The 19,404-nt window shown below is 42.8% G+C and overlaps 1 protein-coding gene across 1 annotated transcript in view; it reads left to right on the top strand.

Annotated features, from left to right (window-relative positions):
* Positions 1–19,404, top strand: part of adamtsl3 (ADAMTS-like 3) — a gene marked incomplete at both ends in the record, with an annotated part of 420,411 nt that overhangs the window by 189,272 nt on the left and 211,735 nt on the right. The window contains 4 exons of the mRNA XM_080729421.1: positions 7,859–8,016; positions 11,902–12,013; positions 14,507–14,645; positions 18,073–18,123. Coding sequence (XP_080585547.1) covers positions 7,859–8,016; positions 11,902–12,013; positions 14,507–14,645; positions 18,073–18,123 — 460 coding nt within the window. The remainder of the gene's footprint in view (positions 1–7,858; positions 8,017–11,901; positions 12,014–14,506; positions 14,646–18,072; positions 18,124–19,404) is intronic.

The following is a 19,404-nucleotide window of genomic DNA, read 5'->3' as shown; positions in this document are numbered from 1 at the left end:
ACATTTATATTTTCTTGCACTGCACTCACATTGACCACACACACACACGCACACGCACACACACACACACACACACACACACACACACACACACACACACACACACCTTTGTTATTGTCACCCCAAAACCCTCACCTTATCCTCTTATAGAGCCCATGGTCAATTACGCCCGAAGAGATTCACTACAATACAGTAATTTCAGACATGCAGGATATATTCGTCTTCATCATCATCATCTTCAATGTCCAACCTAATATTGTTGACACAGTCTCCACCATAGCATAGAGTGAAAGGCCGGTTATTTGAGCAGCTGCACCGTCCCTTACAACCTGCTTTGCAGACACATTTGATGAGCTCAAGTACTGCCTTTGGAGCAGGGAGAGCAAGAAACCTGACTGGAATATACCCTCCACTCTCTGAATTCCATCTATTTTCTTCGATTGGTGGGAGCACAGGGCAATTTGTCAGGTATGATTTATCCTGCATTGTGACAGAGTTGGCACGGAGGTAATGTGGTAGCAGTGCAGCATGAGTTGGAGGTAGCATCTCACCTCCAAGTTCTTTGACAGTAATAGTTCCCATCTGAGTAATCCCAGGGTTGTTGGACCTTTTGAACTGTAAATATGGCATGCAAAATGTTCCGACTGCAATGTTGATGGAAGCTCACCATTTATAAGCTCAGGAGGAATGGCCAATAACCTTACCAAGGTCCTTGAAGCAGTTAATGGCTTGGTCATCATCATCATCATCAAGTAGGCATTGACCCATGTCTTTTTGGTGATTCCAACAAATGTTCTTCCCCAGTCAGCACCTGAAAAACTATGTACGCAAAGGAACCCTTGACATTTGAAACATCCAATAACTTGAACTCACTCGAATATATCAATTTCCTTTTTTTGTACCGGAGGCAAGGACTTGATAAGGAATCTGGGTATCAGCCTCTTCATGTGTTTGCACTTCCTCAAAATCATGTCCCTTGATGAAGGTATCGTATTATGATGCCTACTTTGTTATACCTGACAAATTACCCTGAGCTTCCATCAATTGAAAAAAAAAGAATAGATGGAATTCAGAGAGTGGAAGGTATGTTCCCGTCAGGTTTCTTGCCCTCCCTGCTGCAAAGGCAGTACTTGAGGGACGGTGCAGCTGCTCGAACAATAACCTGCCATGCACTCTCCTCCCTGCAAATGCTATAGTGGAAACTGTCAACATTATTAGGGAGGACCTGTATAGTAGTAAATTTCTTTGGGTACAATTGACCGTGAGCTCTTTAAAGGACAACTTTAGTTTTTTACAACAAGGGTTCATATTTTAGATTGTAATTAAAGAATATAAAAGATGAGTGTTAAAATGATTTCATTTACTTTTTTCTATTGTTTTAGAGATTCTTATTTCAGTGGTTGGGGGCATGCGTACAAGTGGCTAAATATGTAATTTTACACAGAATAAGCCCATTCCCAAGATACAACGCAACCTTTCATGGTTGGATGTGACTTATGGGGGCTAGAAGTGTTACTGTAAACAGCAATAAAGAAACTGCTGGCTTATTGTGTCTAAAAAGACATATTTAGCCACTTGTACGCATGCCCCCATGCGTACGCATGCCCCACATTTTAGCATGGTAAACGCGATAAAACAATAGAACGAAGCAAATGAAAACATTTTAACACTCACTTTTTCTTTTCTCTAATTACAATCTAAAATATGAACCCTTGTTGTAAGAGGATAGGGTGCGGGTTTTGGGGTGACGATAACAAAGGTGTGTGTGTGTGTGTGTGTGTGTGTGTGTGTGTGTGTGTGTGTGTGTGTGTGTGTGTGTGTGTGTGTGTGTGTGTGTTGTGTTGTGTTGTGTTGTGTTGTGTTGTCAGTGTGAGTGCAGTGCAATAAATGGTTAGATAATAAATGTTAGACTGCGCGCCCAAAGTGAGAAGTTGCAATACCTTAATTCTTGCAATCCCTGCAGTAACACCTGTGAACCTGTCTGTCTAACACAAAAATGTTATAAATAATACTGAGAATACTAATAAAAACTGTTTCATATGTAAAAAGAAAAAAAAACTTCCCCATCAAGATTCGGCAGGCCCCCTGTAGTAACTCTGAGGACCCCCTAGGGGTCCTGCACCCCCTGTGGAAGACCCCTGGGTATTTGCTACTACTTTTTGCTTTCAGAGCCCAGTTACAACAACTTTAATGCTTCAGTTATGATCTAATTTAACTCACTTAGCGCCGAGCGACTTTCGGGGCGACTAACTAATGATGGCGTTTAGTGCCGAGCGACTCGGAGCGACTTTTATATAAAAGCATTGTTTAAGCTTTTAATTTGGGTTGATAGACGGAGCGGAACGGTTAGCTTACCTTCGACTAGCATACAGATGAAAACCGTGAAAAAAAAGGATACGATTATGACGTCACCTTTAAGCCATAGCTTCCTGTTTACGTAGGCCTCTGTTAGCCGCTAGGCTCAATGCAAACCATCCGACCCTCACGTAGCTTCACTAGGTCGGATTTTGATTCGGAAACTTTCTGTGTGGCATCTATATACGTTCCGATGCCCATACCAATGGTGGTTTGAGACGATCAAGCACGAATTGAGCAGTATTGAGCTCAAATGGCGGCCCGCGGCCTGTCCATTGAATGTCAATGGAGAGCATGTCATTGTACCATCCTGTTATGTCATGAACCTTGTTTTTTATTCTGACTTAACATGGGACCATGGAAAGTCTATGAGCTATGGCTCACTCTAGTGGTCATCTTGTGGCATCCGCAGGCACGTGTACCTGTTTATGTAATGTGATTTTGGGGATTCAATATAGCTATTTCCTGGCGTTATAAGCGCAGATTCATATTGAAATCTGGCTCGCTCGGCGCTAAGTGAGTTAACATTGCTCTGGAGCAGGAGCAAAGCGATTACTGAGATAGGCTCAGGGGTCTGTTTGGGGGATCCCAGGTGAGGAAAGACCCCAACCAAAAGTCAGAAAGGTTATTCTGGCTGCTTTAAAAGTGTAATAAATGAACTCAGGATGTTTTAAAACCTACAAAACAACTCTAATATTATGAAAATCGTACATTAACTGGCTGGCGTACTGTTCAGAGGCAGCCATCTTGGAAACATGGCAGCCATTTTGATTTTTTGGTGTCTAACGTGTTTTATCATAGGAACAACCCCTAAGGAGTACTTGTGAAAAGTTTTAGGTTTCTTTCCACTTGTGAAGTATTTTAGTGCAAAAATGCATTTATCTGCCCCGCTACAATGACAAATGTAATGAGACACACACACACGCATGCACGTAAGCACGCACGCACGCACACACACTGAGACATCTACTGTACATCTTTGGACTTATCTGTTTCTCTGTTGTGCTGGCAGATGTTCAGGGCACAGTATTGATTTGTGAACACAGCTGAAACTGATTGTGCGTACTATGAAACTTAGACACATAGGCACACAAATGACGTGCATACACACTCGCGCACACTCGCGCGCACACACACACACACACACACACACACACACACACACACACACACACACACACACACACACACACACACACACACACACACACACACACACACACACACACACACACACACACACACACACACACACCTGCTTTTCGTAGACATTATCACTTTTGAAATATCAGTTTTGAATGGTTTTTCATGCTTTTTTGAAAGTTAGCGTGAAGGAGAAAGAGAGAGAAGATACTAAAAAAGTGAGAGAGAGAGAGAGAGAGAGAGAGAGAGAGAGAGAGAGAGAGAGAGAGAGAGAGAGAGAGAGAGAGAGAGAGAGAGAAAGAGATGTTCCTTTTTGTTGGCTTATATCAGGCCCTTTGCTTTTTTGATTGATGGGCTGTGCTTCCTGTGTATATATGTGATTGCCAATTTATGTATAATGTATTTTGTGTGTGTGTGCGTATTCTCTAAGTTTACACTGCTATGTTCTTTTAGTGTGTGTGTGTGTGTGTGTGTGTGTGTGTGTGTGTGTGTGTGTGTGTGGACAGGGAATTACTACTTTGTGGGGATCTCATGTCCCCACAAAGATAGTACAATCGGAGAAAATAAAAACTTGTGGGGACAAATTTTAGTGTCCCACAAGGTGTTTAGGGGTTAGGTTAAGGGTTAAGGTTAGAGTTAGGGTTAGGGTTAAAAATGAATGGAATGTCCCCACAAATATAGTAGACTATGTGTAATGTCCCCACAAAGTAGTAATTGCAAACCTGTGTGTGTGTGCGTGCGTGCGTGCGTGCGTGCGTGCGTGCGTGCGTCTGCGAAAAGTGACAGTGCACAAATTCTAGGTTGCGTTGCACAGATCAATCCTGCTGACTTTTTGCTGGCTAAGATCCCAACAGTTATTTCACGGGCACACAAGTTCCCTGTAATAACCCAATTGCTGTAAAACATATTCAATTTAATGTATTAATATACCAGAATTTACAGTACAATAATTAATTAATTAATTAATTTATAAATAAATATGCTAATTACAAAAAAATCACATGTGGGATGCTGTTGAACTTCTTAGCTCATAATACATTTGGTAGCAAGATTATACATTTCTAAAGGAAAAGAACATGTGAAATACAAAATATATAAATTATCTTTTTTTATGGGTGAAAATGTAGTGAAAATGTGTCTTATAGTCTGCAGACGTAAGCTTGTCCCCAGGCCAGTGGGGTGTTAGCTTGTATGATGTTAGTTTTTCATATTGCCTAATCTAATGTGAGAGGAACATCTATTGCCAGAGCTCACGGTAGAACTCGGATAAACCCAGCATTTGCTCACAGGCCGATGTTCAGACAACATAATACCCCCAAAGCGCTCTAGGATATAGTCGATGTACTTTGTCAGATGATGGGGTTTGGAGTGATCTCGGGAACATACTTTAGCAGATCATTCATCAGCTGGGGTGGCAGTAGCTCTAGAGGTAGAGTGGTTGTCTGGGGAATCAGTTCGATCCCTGCTCCTCGTAGTGTCATACCGATGCGTTCTTGAGCGAGACATCAACCCACTAACTGCTCCCGACGTACAGGGACGTGCTGGCCATTGGGAAAAGCGGGACAACTCCCGAACGGCCTGTTCATTCCCAGCCGGTCCAGGCCGGCCATTAGGAAAAAAAAAAAAAAAATGTTTGTTCCATTTTGGGGGGCTGGGCAGCCATCGTCACTGTCGGGCAGAAACCTTGTATCTCCAAGTTTCAAATTTGTAAATTTTTTCGCAAAGCAAAGCCCCGCTTCATCATACAAGGCTGTTGCACAAAAGTAGTGAAAACAGCAGATCTACAAGCACACAACGCCTCGCGATTGTGTGTTGTGTGCTTGTAGATCGGCTGTTTTCACTAGTTTAAATCATTTTTAAAACGACAAATACAAAACAAACGGTTTTGGACATACAAGGTTTCCACCGGACAACGATGAAATATAACTCATGTAGTAATTGGCCCACTGGCTTGTCATGATCTGAAATGGCAAATCTTTGAGTAGCAGCAGCGCTATAGAGAGAGATCTCTCTATAGCGCACAATGAGGGCCTCTACAACTCTTTTTCCCGGGCTGAATCAGGGGCCCAGCACGTCCCTGCCGACGTGTGTGCGAAAATTGTAAAAGTGCTTTGGAAAAAGGCAGCTGTGGAACTGTAGAGATAGAAAAGGAAGAAAACCGAATGCTAATTTACAGACCTGCTAATTACTACTGTAATTGATTAAATGTTAATTAAAGCTTTTTGCCAGTATTAATTAGTCCATGTTATGAAACCTTTGAGGGTGGTCATTTCATGGCTGGTAATAGAAGTATGTGTTGAAGATGCATGTGCATGTGTCATTTGATAAACTAGCTAGCCTCGGCTAACGATAATAATTATAAAGAAGAATTGCCTTATTGAGAGAAAAATAACCTGTAGGAAGAAATGTGACTGAAAACAGCTCTCCCCTCCATCTGAACATGATTGTCTTCCGGGAATGAAGGATAGCTCTACTGTTTAATTCCCCACACGCCAGCCCAGTAACTGTTTGTCTACAGAGGCTTTACTGTAACACAGACAGACATCAACTGGTGTCCTCGGAAGTCTTGCAATCTTCACTCCTACATACTGTATGTCAAGGGTCTTCAACAGGGGGTCCGGGACCCCTAGGGGGTCCTCAGAGTTACTACAGGGGGTCCTTCAAATCTTTGTGTGATAGAAACTTTTTTTCTCCTCTTTTATATTAACCATTTGAACCCTAGTGTTCATATTCTGAGAACTCTAGCCAAAAATAGCAGATCTACAAGCTCACAACGCCTCGCGCTGCGAGGCTGTTGTGAGCTTGTAGATCGGCTATTTTCGGCAAAGAGGTTTGGTGTAGGGGGAAAAGAGCAGACTAAGTACAGAGTGAAAGGTCAGGTTTATTAATATTGACGGTTCAAGTGGTTAAACATCTGAAAACACACATTGACATCTATACTATAATTTTGCGAATGTCTGAGTGAGTGTCTGTCTGTCTGTCTGAGTGAGTGTCTGTCTGTCTGTCTGAAACAGCGTTTCTCCTCAGTGGCTGGAGCAATTGATCTGAAATCGCATCACCATTAGCAGATGAACACACCTAACATAACTGTGAAGCCCGTTTGTCACTTTCACAAATCATATACTGTATATTCGCATTGTTATGGTGTATCTATATCTATTTAGCCTACAGTACCTTTTGTGACCACACATGTTAAGGGAGGGGCGCTGTTGTTCAGGCCATGCACAATCACACACAAACCCACACACACACACACACACACACACACACACAGGGGGGGGGGGGGGGGGGGTGTGTGTGTGTGTGTGTGTGTGTGTGTGTGTGTGTGTGCGGGCGGGCGGGGTTCTGGCCCTGTTACAGATGTTGTCCAAAAATCATGCAGATCGGTACACAGTATCTCTGTAGCCGTTAAATGGAACGGGTATTTCTTACATTGATGCTCCTACATATTATCATGCAAGCACCAGTTAAAGTTACTTTCCATCCCTCATATACTGCATGCACAGTGCACATCCCATAACCCACACACTGCACATCCTTTTGGAGCTCATATCTTTGAACGGGTAAGGGCTAGTGAATCCAAAATACACTGATGATTGTGCTGTCAAACAACGAAACTATGTATACGGAATCTGTCCATCACCTCATTTTCTATCTTTACCTTTCTGTCTGTCTCCTATCTGTCTCTTATCTGTCCTCCCTCCCTCTCTCTGTCAAGGTGTGGAAACGGAGGTGTAGGACTCAGGTGCAGAACAACAGTCTCAGGCAGAATAGTGAAGATGCTGGGGTTTTATTTAACATGAAGCAGAAATACAAGGAAGGCAAAGGGAAAACTAAACTGGGAAAACTAAGGGAGAACACTAGGAGATAGCACACTAGAATACAAAATACTCAAGGACTAGAAGTAGAGCTACGTATAAGGAACACAGGTCTTTACCACATCACAAACGACGACGAACTGACAAGGAACCGAAAACACAGGGGGATATATAGACATGGACTAACTAGACACAGGTGCAAAACATCAGCTAATCACAGGTAAGACAAGGCAGGTAACAGAAACTAAACAGACAGGAAAACACTGGGTGCAAAAACTACAAAATAAAGGTACACTGGTGTAATGTCAAACTCAAACGGCAACTAGGAAACAGGAACCCACAGACTACAAAATAAGATACAAAACCCCAAGGCACAGCAGTGTACAGAACTACTTAATACAGAATAATAATACAAACAGAACATGAATATCAGGTTAAAGTCCAAAACTAAATAACAATGTCACACATGTCCACAGTCCTGAGGAGCGGACCGTGACACTCTCTCTCTCTCTCTCTCTCTCTCTCTCTCTCCACTTCCCCAGTCATTGAGGCGGTTTCTCTTCAGGGGAAACGGGAAGAGACCAGTCTAGTGACGACGGGCTCCTATGTGATAGGGAACACGTCCCTGGACTTCCAGAAGGGAGCGGACAGGCAGACCCTGAGGACGCACGGACCTCTCAGTGCCGATTACATCATCAAGGTGAGACGGCAGAGGGAGAGACGCAAGACGCCGTGCAACCAAACAGTCTGGGGCCATTTGGCGCCTGACCCCGATGTACCTTTATCACTGTATCCACGGGTTTCCAACGCCCCATAGTACATTGCGCAGACGCTGTACCGAGCTTCCGGCGCCGCAGCCGAGTGTGATTTCTTTGCTTGTATGTCTCCTGTTAAACCGGAAGTGTGGTCCAAATAATCTCTAGTAAACTCCCGCGGAAACAGGTGGATACACTAGGGCATTCATCAAAATATATTCGAATATCAAAGTCACTATTCGACGTTGTTCACCAACGTCGAATATTCGCTTTTGTTTGTTTGTTTGTTTCCTCTTTAAAAAATATATAGTTTAGAAAGCTTGGCTCGATAGGAAGTCATAAGAATGAGTTGTCAATGCCCCTGGTGGATGAATGTGTTAATGCTTTATACCAGGGGTTCTCAAACCTTTTTTGGCCGTGACCCCCAAAATAAACATATTTGAACTGGGGACCCCCACCCTGACAAGCACTTGGAATTGTAGGTATTACATTTAATGTGACTCGGTTCCGCAGATAAATATTGTGAAAATAGCTGATCTACATGCTCACAACGCCTCGCAACGCATGTAGATCTGCTATTTTCACAATGTTCGCCTCTTGCTTACTTAATATTTGACAGTTTGGCCAGTCCTGACGAATATTCGACTATTCGAATACTTTGAGGTCGAATAATTCGAATACTAAAAATCACTATTCGTGAATGCCCTAGTATACACACAACAGAAACGAATAATAATAAGACGTGCTTGAGCAATCAATGTTCAGAAATACCTGAGATTTCATTAGGTAGTTTGGTCTGAATCAAACAGCCCGGAGGCATTGGTATTGTTGAGGCAGAGGCCTGTATCCACTGCATTGTTGTCATATGTGGCAATGATCGTTGGGGTAAAGTAACTAAGCACATTTACTCAAGTACTATACTTAAAGGTATGCTGTCACGCCCAGAAGTTTAACATTATGATACAGTAGGTCACGTGGTCTTTCTCCAGTCTGAAAAGGAGGCGGGCCGTATCAGTTAGTAGTGAATGTATACTTTGTCCGTCGTGCGGTGCCGCGCACAACGTGATGCGTTGTTGTTAGCTTGTATGGCTATTTTCGAGAGCTACACACACACACACACACACACACACACACACACACACACACACACACACATAGGCTACACACACAGTGTATGAGCCACGGTCCTCCGGAGACAGCAGGGCAGAGATGGCTGCTAAAAGGGGCTCAGAGCTGCCGAGGAGGAAACGCTGGACCCTCGTTCTAATCTCTGACACCTTTTTGGTAGAAGACTTGTACTTTGTACGCGGTTAGGGTGGATTCTATAACAGATTCTATAAAATGTTTTATGTTTACCCCTAGAACTGCTTGTTTTAAAATTCGGTTTATGAATTGTCGCATTTCTCCTCCTCGCACAGTTATGTTGAGGTTGTTTCACAAGATAATGCTCGCCGCTCAACTCCGCCCCTCCCCCCATATTACCCAATCAAATTAATGTATTGCAGTTACTGTACAGAAAGTACTACTTTCAGTCCAGTAACTACAATAAATTAATTTGATTGGGTAATTTAACATGGGGGTACATGAGATCATTAAAAAATTATGCCAATTTGATAGCCTTAATTAGCTGTTTTGGCCATGTCAGCCGGCCTTCAAGTACAGGTTTGAGATATTTGTACTTTACTTGGGTATTTCCAACGATGAGCGCGAGTGGGCCTTTTAGCCGAGCCAAAATGTAGCAATTGAAATTGTGTGCGATGACTTCACCACTGCGACCACCTCATACATCGACACACAGACACGGTGCGCTGTGTGTCTACATGATGTCTTTCACATGGAACCAGTGAGATCATTATAATCAGCGCACCCCGGGGGATTTGGATGGCAGCCCATTATGCATCAAGTGCAGTTAGTCTGCACACAAGGCACACGTTTAGTTTTGAAAATAACACAGTATTATGTTATGTTCCCTCTCCTCGTTAAGTATTAAAACCCATTTAGAACGGGTACACATTTTGTGTATCATTATTTTATGCTTTAACTATTGAAAAATAGCAGATATACAAGCTCACAGCGCGCTGCGAGCTTGTAGATCTGCTATTTTTGAAAAATTTGAATTTTGACCCGATTCTTTAAAGCTATACTGTGTAAGTTGCTCAACTAGTGGTCAGTAGCGTCCGCGTCTTTCGGCCGTTTTTCGCCGCGGACCGGGCCTCACACCCCCGCGTCACCCCCGCGTCTGCCTCCACCTTGCCGAGATCTATCTTTAGAGGGGTCCATGGTTCCTGTGCGTTCAGGCATTCCGGAGAAACGGAGTGTTTCACCCGAGTATAGATAGAGACACACGGGCGCCTACAAATATGGCCGCCCTATTGTGATAGCTAGCGACCCCACTTCAAGATGCGCTGTGATTGGCCGGCAGTGTATAACCCTCGCTGTGATTGGCCGGTAGTGTATGATGACGTAATTTTTGCGCGAAAACCGGACCCCGGTCAGGATCATAGAAAACATATAAAGAGAAGGCTTCAGAAGCTGAAAATAACGGAGTGGGTGTTCTAAAACTTTAGCGATTTAAGAGTTAGGACAATTTTAAGATTTGTTTTATAAAAAAAGTTACATGGTACAACTTTAAGTGTCTTTTGAATCCTTCTAAGGTTTTTTGAAAAACCCATGTTTCTGTGTCAGCAATCTGGCCAGCCATCGTCAAAGAAAAGGTCCTTTTCACTTAACTGGAGCTCAGTTAGTCTGTTCTTGAGAGACTACTATGTCAGTGTTTCTCAAAATTGTTCATGTGAAGGACCCCCAAAATGATATTTATTTGGCCACGGACCCCCATCTCAAAATATTTAGTTCTAGGGACCACCCAGAAGCAAAATTTGAGTTGCAAACGTTCGCCTTGAAAATACATATATTCAAATATTTGCACACATTTTCAAGACTTTCACGACAAAAATAGCAGATCTACAAGCTCGCAGCGCGGCACTCGGTGCCGCGCTGTGAGCTTGTATATCTGCTATTTTTCACTGGTTAAAGCATTCAATAATTCGAGGCCTAAATGGGTTAAAGTCAGTCATTCAATTAAGCGCTGAGATGATTAGGAGTGCTGTAGGAGTGGTGGTTGAAATCCTTGATTGTGCGCAGGGTTCGTCAGGAGTGCAGATGGAAAAGGATCGCTCTAGTAGTTCTTGTCAGCACCAGAGTAGCATCTCCCACCCGCCGCTCTGTCTGTGTGCTGCAGCTTCACAGCCATCTAGCTGTGATTCTAAGTCTGTCAAGTGCACACACACTGGATGCATTTCAATAAGCCTCCGCTGTCATGGTGCGTTTTCAAATACGGCGTGTCGACGTATGGAGATTAAGAAGTCAGAAAGCACTCTAAATTAGCCCAAACATTGCATTTGCCACGATGGTTGGGGAGTTGAACTACCATTGCTTATGGGGCAGCTTTGGCGCTTAAAAGGATCCCTGGCTAATACGACAAATATGCCTTAATACATTATAATTGTCCTCTATAACTACAATGTAAAATTAAAAACACCTTCAATATTGTATTTATTCTAGAAATTGCTAATCTTTCACTCAATAGGGGAAATGCCTGTCGCAAGTTGATGATGTCATAAATGTCATGTGTCATTTGTGTTGCTCAGCAACTAGCCTTACTTAATATTTTTTTATTCAAATTAGCTGAATCAGCAACTCTTCTCTTCTCTTCTCTTCTCTTCTCTTCTCTTCTCTTCTCTTCTCTTCTCTTCTCTTCTCTTCTCTTCTCTCCTCTCCTCTCCTCTCCTCTCCTCTCCTCTCCTCCTCTCCTCTCCTCTCCTCTCCTCCAGGTGAAGTATGAAGGTCCCAGAGACACTGTCTTCCAGTTCCTCTTCTACCAGCCCATCAGGTACCAGTGGAGAGAGACTGACTTCTTCCCCTGCTCTGTCACCTGTGGAGGAGGTGAGCTTCAGTTCCCACCACCAGTCAACAACACAATACAACACTGAAGCTAAATAGATAGATAGATAGATAGATAGATACCTTTATTATCCCAAGGGGGAAATTCAGTTGTCCAGTAGTAGCACAGCAGTATACAGTTATTTACAAAGTTACAGAGACGTAAGAAAAGATAGATAAGAGGGAAAAAAACAAAACAAAGACAAGAGCAGTACAGTACCAATAAAGAGAAGGTGCATCAATAGAGGGGGCGAATAATATATAAGTATATATACATAAAGTGTCTTGCAAAAGAGACCATAGCAGTCAATGCTAGTTAGTGCAAACAAGTATCTCACTGTCATTGTTAAACAAAGCAAAAATACTCAGAAACTACCAACACTAACAACCTAATAGTGCAGTGTCAAAAATCAGTGCGAAAAAAGAAGAAACTAGGAAGCGTGTCACCGCAAGGCGCACATGAGCACTCTTCCTGGAAGGTCCTTAGAGGTCAAAGTCAATACAGCAATAGTTCCTTAGAGGTCAAAGTCAATACAGCAATGGTTCCGTAAGTCTAAGTTAGGAAGGGAGACCTTTTCAAGCGTCCGTTATGTGTCTCGTTGTACAGCTTAAATAACAATACTCATATTTTTCTTCCTCCGTCACCTGTCCTCCGTGAAATCTTATGGAGGTCTTTAACCCATTTAGGCCTAGAATTATTGAATGCTTTAACCAGTGAAAAATAGAAGATATACAAGCTCACAGCGCGGCACCGAGTGCCGCGCTGCGAGCTTGTAGATCTGCTATTTTTGAAAAAGTCGTGAAAATGTGTGCAAATCTTTGAATATATGTATTTTCAAAGCAAACGTTTGTAAGTCAAACGTGCCTCTGGGGGGTCCCTGGAACTAAATATTTTGAGATGGGGGTCCGTGGCCAAATACATATCATTTTGGAGGTCCTTCACATGAAAAGGTTTGAGAACCACTGACGTAGTAGTCTCTCAAGAACAGACTAACTGAGCTCCATTTAAGTGAAAAGGACCTTTTCTTTGACGATGGCAGGCCAGATTGCTGACATAGAAACATAGGTTTTTTCAAAAAACCTTAGAAGGATTCAAAAGACACTTCAGAATTGGGTCAAAATTCTAATTTTCACAATTTTTCAAAAATAGCAGATCTACAAGCTCGCAGTGCGGCACTCGGTGCCGCACTGTATCTGCTATTTTTCAATAGTTAAAGCATAAAATAATGATACACAATATAGTGTACCCGTTCTGAATGGTTTAAATATGTGGCCTAAATACCGGCAGGTAAATAAACAAACCGCAATGATTTACATTCGGACACTGACGTTACGTCATGTCTACACGATTATCACATATTTCGGGAGATCAACAATTTCACTGTAACACATGAACTAAACACTTACATGCCTTACCCCTTATCCCTGAACTTCTTTGCTTTTTTTTACTATTTTGAAAAACATTTTAAAATACTTCAAATAGCCGACCTACAACGACACGTAAGGTATGGACTAAAATATACTGTAGATGTAAGTGTTTAATTTGGTGTTACATTCTAAAAGGATTACACAAAAAAAGTCCTTGTTTCCATTGGGATCAACATATGATTCTACCACTTTTTCTAGTCACATGTTCAAATACTGGATTCTGATTGGCTAAATTCCGGAGGTTATGGCAGAACAACCGCCGCAGTTGTGTGAGGACGAGATCAATGCGCCTCAGTGTACATCCGGGGACTTCAGGAGGTAGTCGGAACACCTTTCCCCCAACCAACATATGACGGTCGTAGCGGTCCTATGTTTACTAACGTGCGTACGACGTCGCCGATTTATTTGGATCCAATGCAATCCGCCAACTTTAAAGCCCCTTTTCTCTGAACCTATGCCTTTCTGGAAGCGAACAGCCTCTATTTACGGCCGGAACGGTCCTTCTAACTGACGTTAGCTTAGCTGTATGCTAGACATCTTTCTCTGCATGGAGTTGGCGTCATCTGGTGGTGAGTAGAAGATGTTGTTTGTGGAACTATTTGCTGTCGTCGCGGAAGTTTTATAGGCAATAATGATTGTAACTTAATATCCTTGCAAGTTACAACTATGTGTTTTCTTTCATGTATACGGAAAAAAGTGGTAGAAAAGCTATTTACCACTCGGGGTCGGACATTATGCTCTGATAATGTCCTGTGTGAGGGTGTTATCGGACGAGGCGAAGCCTCGTCCGATAACAGACTATAAATATGCGATCTGAGAGGTGTAATATCGGACACAGGACATTATCAGAGCATAATGTCATTATCAGAGCATAATGTCCTCTCACTCGGGGTAAATTGCTTACGTATAGGATCATTCTCTGAACTCCATTCTCTGAACGATATGCTCAGTCTGTGACTTATTTCTTTATGGTAACCAGCTAGATTAATTACTTTGCCATTGCCTTCTTTGGCCTGTTCAACATTCAGCCTAACAGTGTTTGAACAATGTGTCCGTCCCTCTGGCCAGGCTACCAGCTGAACTCTGCAGAATGCACGGACATCCGTTCCAACCAGAGCCTGCCTGAGCATCACTGCAACGGCTACCCAGAGAACACCAAACCCACCCCCAAACTCAAGGAATGTAACATGGACCCCTGCCCAGAGAGGTAGGGACCACCAGAGAGTTGTTTGCACTTTGGAATCTGACATTCACAGGTCCAGAACTGAGCTTGGTGGTGCTTGATTCATGAGCCAGACTCTTTTTTTCTCTCTTTATTGTCTTTAATTTCTTTTTCTTCTGATAACCCTTCAACAAATGTAGGCTTTAGTTTGCTTTCCACTCAAACCAAAACCCCTAAAAAGTTATTTTCCATGTGGCTTGGTTCAAGATTGGGGCAACTCTCCTATCCGGATCAATACCATCGGGTGAAGGCGCACTCTCTTCAGAGGAGTCTTGTGAAGATGTCTCTTAGCATAACTGGGTGGAGATTCACAAAGACAGGGGTCTTCAATGTTTTCTGACTGATGGGGAGATTGAGCAGGGACCCCCTACAACCTCAAATGGCCTTAAAAAAAGAAAGAAAAAAAAGGTTTAATCTAGCAACAATTTCGTAGACCCCCTGCAGAAGACCTCTGCACGAAGATATCAAAGTGAAGGGAATATCCTCACTCTCTTGATTAATTTCTTTAAAACTTTTGTATTAATTAAATAAGCACAGCAGGAGTGTCTATCCAGAGAAACTGACACGTTTCCGACAGGCTTTTGATAATCCTCCTCTGGTCATTAATATTTTCTAGTCCTTACCCGTTCAAACATATCTGTGCTCTGAATTATGTGCAGAGTTTGAGTTATGGGGTGTGCACAGTATATGAGGGATTGAAAGTAACTTTGTAGTTAGTAGCTGCTCCTGTCTAGAGATCGCATATTTATAGTCTGGATAGCCAAAATGTCTTGTGAAGCTTGACCAATCCTCAGGCTTGGATAGGGGCATATCAGACAGACATCAGACAGACATTTGGTGGATTAATAGTTATTATACAAGGAGATATGCACGTGTGTCGTGTTTGCACAGCTCACTTCGCACAGGTGCGATTTCATTTTTAGATTTTTTTGGGGGGCTTTTTGGCCTTAGTATATACATTCACAGTAGAGACAGACAGGAAACAGGGACAGAGAGATGGGAAGGGATATGCAGCAAAGATCGTCAAGAACGGGACTCAAACCTGGCTGCGATGCGCTGTCAGGCTACACCTCAGACCACGGCCCAGGCCAAATGGAAATGATTTTGACAATTGTCTGAAATAATTGTGATGGGGTGATTATTAAAACTCAGTCGGTGCCATATTTAGAGTGGGGACCTCTTATATTGCCGGTTCGCCAACAAAGGGTTAAAAAAATAGTGTGCACGCTGGTGCACACATTCGTGCACAGATCATGCACTATGCATGTGCATGCTTTTCACAGCTTTCAAACAAAAAAATCCGCTTGGAAATCCGTTCAGGCATTCAGGAGAAGGCAGCCCTTATGTTTTCTTCAAATGTAAACAAACATGGCTGCCATGTTTGAAAGATGGGGTTGGTATGGGGGTTAAACATGCAATTTCGCAATCGCAATCATGCCTAATACACTGTTGGAGGTCCAAAATTTTTTTTTTTTCAAAACATTTTTTTTTCAAATTTTTTTTTAATTTTTTTTATTATTTTTTTTAAAAAGACGTCCAGAAGACGTCTGGCAGGGAGGTCCATAGTTAAAAAGATTTTTATTATAGAAAAAGTCTTTTTGGCAGGGTATGAGTTAATTATGACACAGACCTAGACACACCTGGTTACCGCTCCTCCCTACATGTTGTTGTAGAACGTGCTGCTCTGGCTACACGCTGCTACTTTGTGACGTGACTCCTTGTTCCTTCACTCGGATCAAAAGATGCGCTGAGCTCTCAAACAGGGCAATTTGTGGCCGTCATTAGACCATATATGGTGTTGTTTATGTCTGTTTATTTGTTTTATTGCTCCCAGAGAGTCACTGGGATGTTGTTCTTGAGGGGTGCTCCTAGAAGGAGCTAAGCTCCAACATCTGGCTTTATCCGGTTTCTGAAGCGTGGCCTACATCTGGCCTACATCTGGCCTACATCTTGGCAAAAATGCTTGAATGCCCAGGGTCACACTGGCCAAACTTTGAGTGGGAAGGTTTTTATTAATATATGAATAGCACCGCTCACTTCACACTTAAGTGTGATTTTCTCTTTTTTCTTTCTCTTCATTTGTTTCTCATGGCCGTCAGTTCCCACCTGATGTTGTGAGGGACTTCTGACTGTACCAGACCGTACTGAATAACTGCTAGCTTACACAACATCTTCAGGCTAGGACTCAAGTCTAAAACATACAGGTCATCATGTGTGTTATCTCCTCCAAAGAGAAAGATACGATCTCCCACCATGCAACAGTATGTATTATACGTCGGAGTCGGCCCTTTCCCCTTGGGCTGAACCTTCTTCCAGCAGAAGGTCTCTGGACTGAATTTCCACAGATTATTGAAGTTCTTGTACAATTTGCTGCCACCAAATATGTACAGCTCTCCATTGTAGGTAAAGGCTGAATGTTGACTACGTCCTTCTGGAAGAAGCTGTGTCGATGGCTTGTTCAGCCAGCAGCTGGTCTCAGTATCTAACACTCTGATGGTGTTGTGGGCAAACTCCCAGCCTCCAAATACAAACATCTTTGTCCCGATGATGGTGGCAGAGTGACACCATGAAGAAGGTGGAATAGTACCTCTGGTGTTAATTAAAGACCAGACCATTGTGGTGGTGCCCATCTTGTAGATGTCATTAGTGTATCTAGTCAGGGTCTTTCCTCCATGAATATACATGACCTTCCCCAAGCCACAGGCTGAGTGGTATTCCCTCCCCTCTGGAACAGTCCCTGAAACCTGTGGTTTGAACCATCTGTGGGCGTCGACATCAAAGGCATAAAGCACATTGCAGTAAGGATATCCTCCCCAGAGGTAGACAGTATCTTCAATCATCACAGCTGTGTGGCCCCGGCGCCTGGAGGGAACCTCAAGGTGACGTTCTCCTCTTTCAGTTGTCACCGGGTGCAACGCTGCCCAGCGCAAAGACACTGTGTTGAGGATGTGCACACCAATCTGATCACTGTCCTCGTAACTAACTCCTCCAAAAGCATACACCATGTGTCCAACTGTCACTGCAGCTTTCCTGCATCCATTTATTCCTTTCAGATGGATGGTCCAGCAGAACATTTTTACACTCCCGAACCAACAAGCACCTAACCGGATTCATCAAATAGTACTCTGTAAGAAAATGCAGTGACGCTATTTGCCGCTGCCACTTATATGTGTTTGGTGGCACAAGCATCCCGCAAGGTTTGACCAATCTGCAAATCCGGTCGGGGCTGGGCCAACCTGGGAAAATCGCGCCGCCTTTTCCGTTTTGTCGGCTTCGGGACAGCCTTCGGCACAAAAGCACCCTTTTTTAATATCTCGAACTAGTTCGGCTTCGGCATTAAAAGAGTAATTGTTAGTGCCTGATGTGAATACTAAAGTCCATCCCTCTGTCTGCATGACGCTGTTCCTCCCAGTGATGGATTCAAAGAGGTGATGCCATACGACCACTTCCAACCCCTGCCTCGGTGAGTGAAACATACAACCGCTCGCTCTTCATACAACCACTCAAAGCTGTACCCAGTCGTTGTACTAACAAGTGAAAGTATCAATACTGCAATGTAGAAATACGATACTTTGTTACAAGTTTTAAAATGTTAAAAATAGCAGATCTCCAAGCTAACAATGCGACCCATTGTGAGCATGTAGGTCATTTTCAAATGGCCGAAATGTAGTGTATAGGGCTGAAGTGGTTAATGTATGTTTTGTAATAATAATCAAAATCTAACAAGTAACTAAAGTTTTCAAATGATTGTAGTGGAGTTAAAGTACAATATGTGCCTCTGATATGTAGTGGAGTGGTAAAAGTACTGAAAATAGGGAATACGTCTAGTGAAGTAAAAATACCTCAACATTGTGCTTAAGTAGAGTACTTGAGTAAAGGCACTTAGTGACTGTACACCACTGCTCATCATACAACCACTCAAAGCTAAATGTGTTCCAGACCTGGCCATTACCCATTCCTCAGCCCAGGCCTCCTGCTGGTTTAGTCTGACTTCACCCATGCATCAGCACCACATGGAGAGCTCCACATTTCTGGAGAGCTCTCTCTGCAACCTCAGCCCTGTAGTAAGAGAAAGTTAGCCAATATTGTCAATATGAGCGTATGAGGTGTGTAATTAGGGCATTTTGGGGCTGCTGAATCCATTCCAACCATTAGTTATCAGTAAAAATTACTCCTTGGCCATAAAATAGGCCACGGTTACTTTTGTATGTCCATGAGACATATAATATTTGCAATAAAAAAATGGTTGGAGTAGGGTTTGAATGCATGAAAACTATTCAAGATCAGGTGGGTAAGCACACATCATGACACACAGGAAAACATGATACAATCTGACAAGGAACACTCAAACACAGGGTTTAAACATAGGGACTAACAGGCCTTAGCCAATTAGGCCTATTTTATGGCCAAGGAGTCATTTTAACTGAAAACGAATGGTTGGAATGGATTCAGCAGCCCAAAAATACCCTAATTACACATCTCATACGCTCATATTGTCCATTTTTTATTTTCCCCCTTTAATCCCAGGCTCAGGGTATCCCGATACCCCCAACTTTGATTGGCTCCCACAACGTTTCCAGAGGGAGTTGCGATTGAGAAAGTTCAGAGGTGATAGTAGACACCTTTATGAACACATTTGTGAAGAAAGATTATTGGAAATGATTTAGTTCCCAGATTGGTCCAGCATGAGGCTAACTTTCCCTTACAACTGATCAGTGGTGGAAAGTAACTAAGTAATGTACTT

Source organism: Nannobrachium achirus (assembly GCF_963921795.1).
Source record: "Nannobrachium achirus genome assembly, chromosome: 7".
Lineage (NCBI taxonomy): Eukaryota > Metazoa > Chordata > Actinopteri > Myctophiformes > Myctophidae > Nannobrachium > Nannobrachium achirus.
The sequence above is the reverse complement of the archived record's forward strand: the minus strand, read 5'-3'. Positions and strand labels throughout refer to the sequence as shown.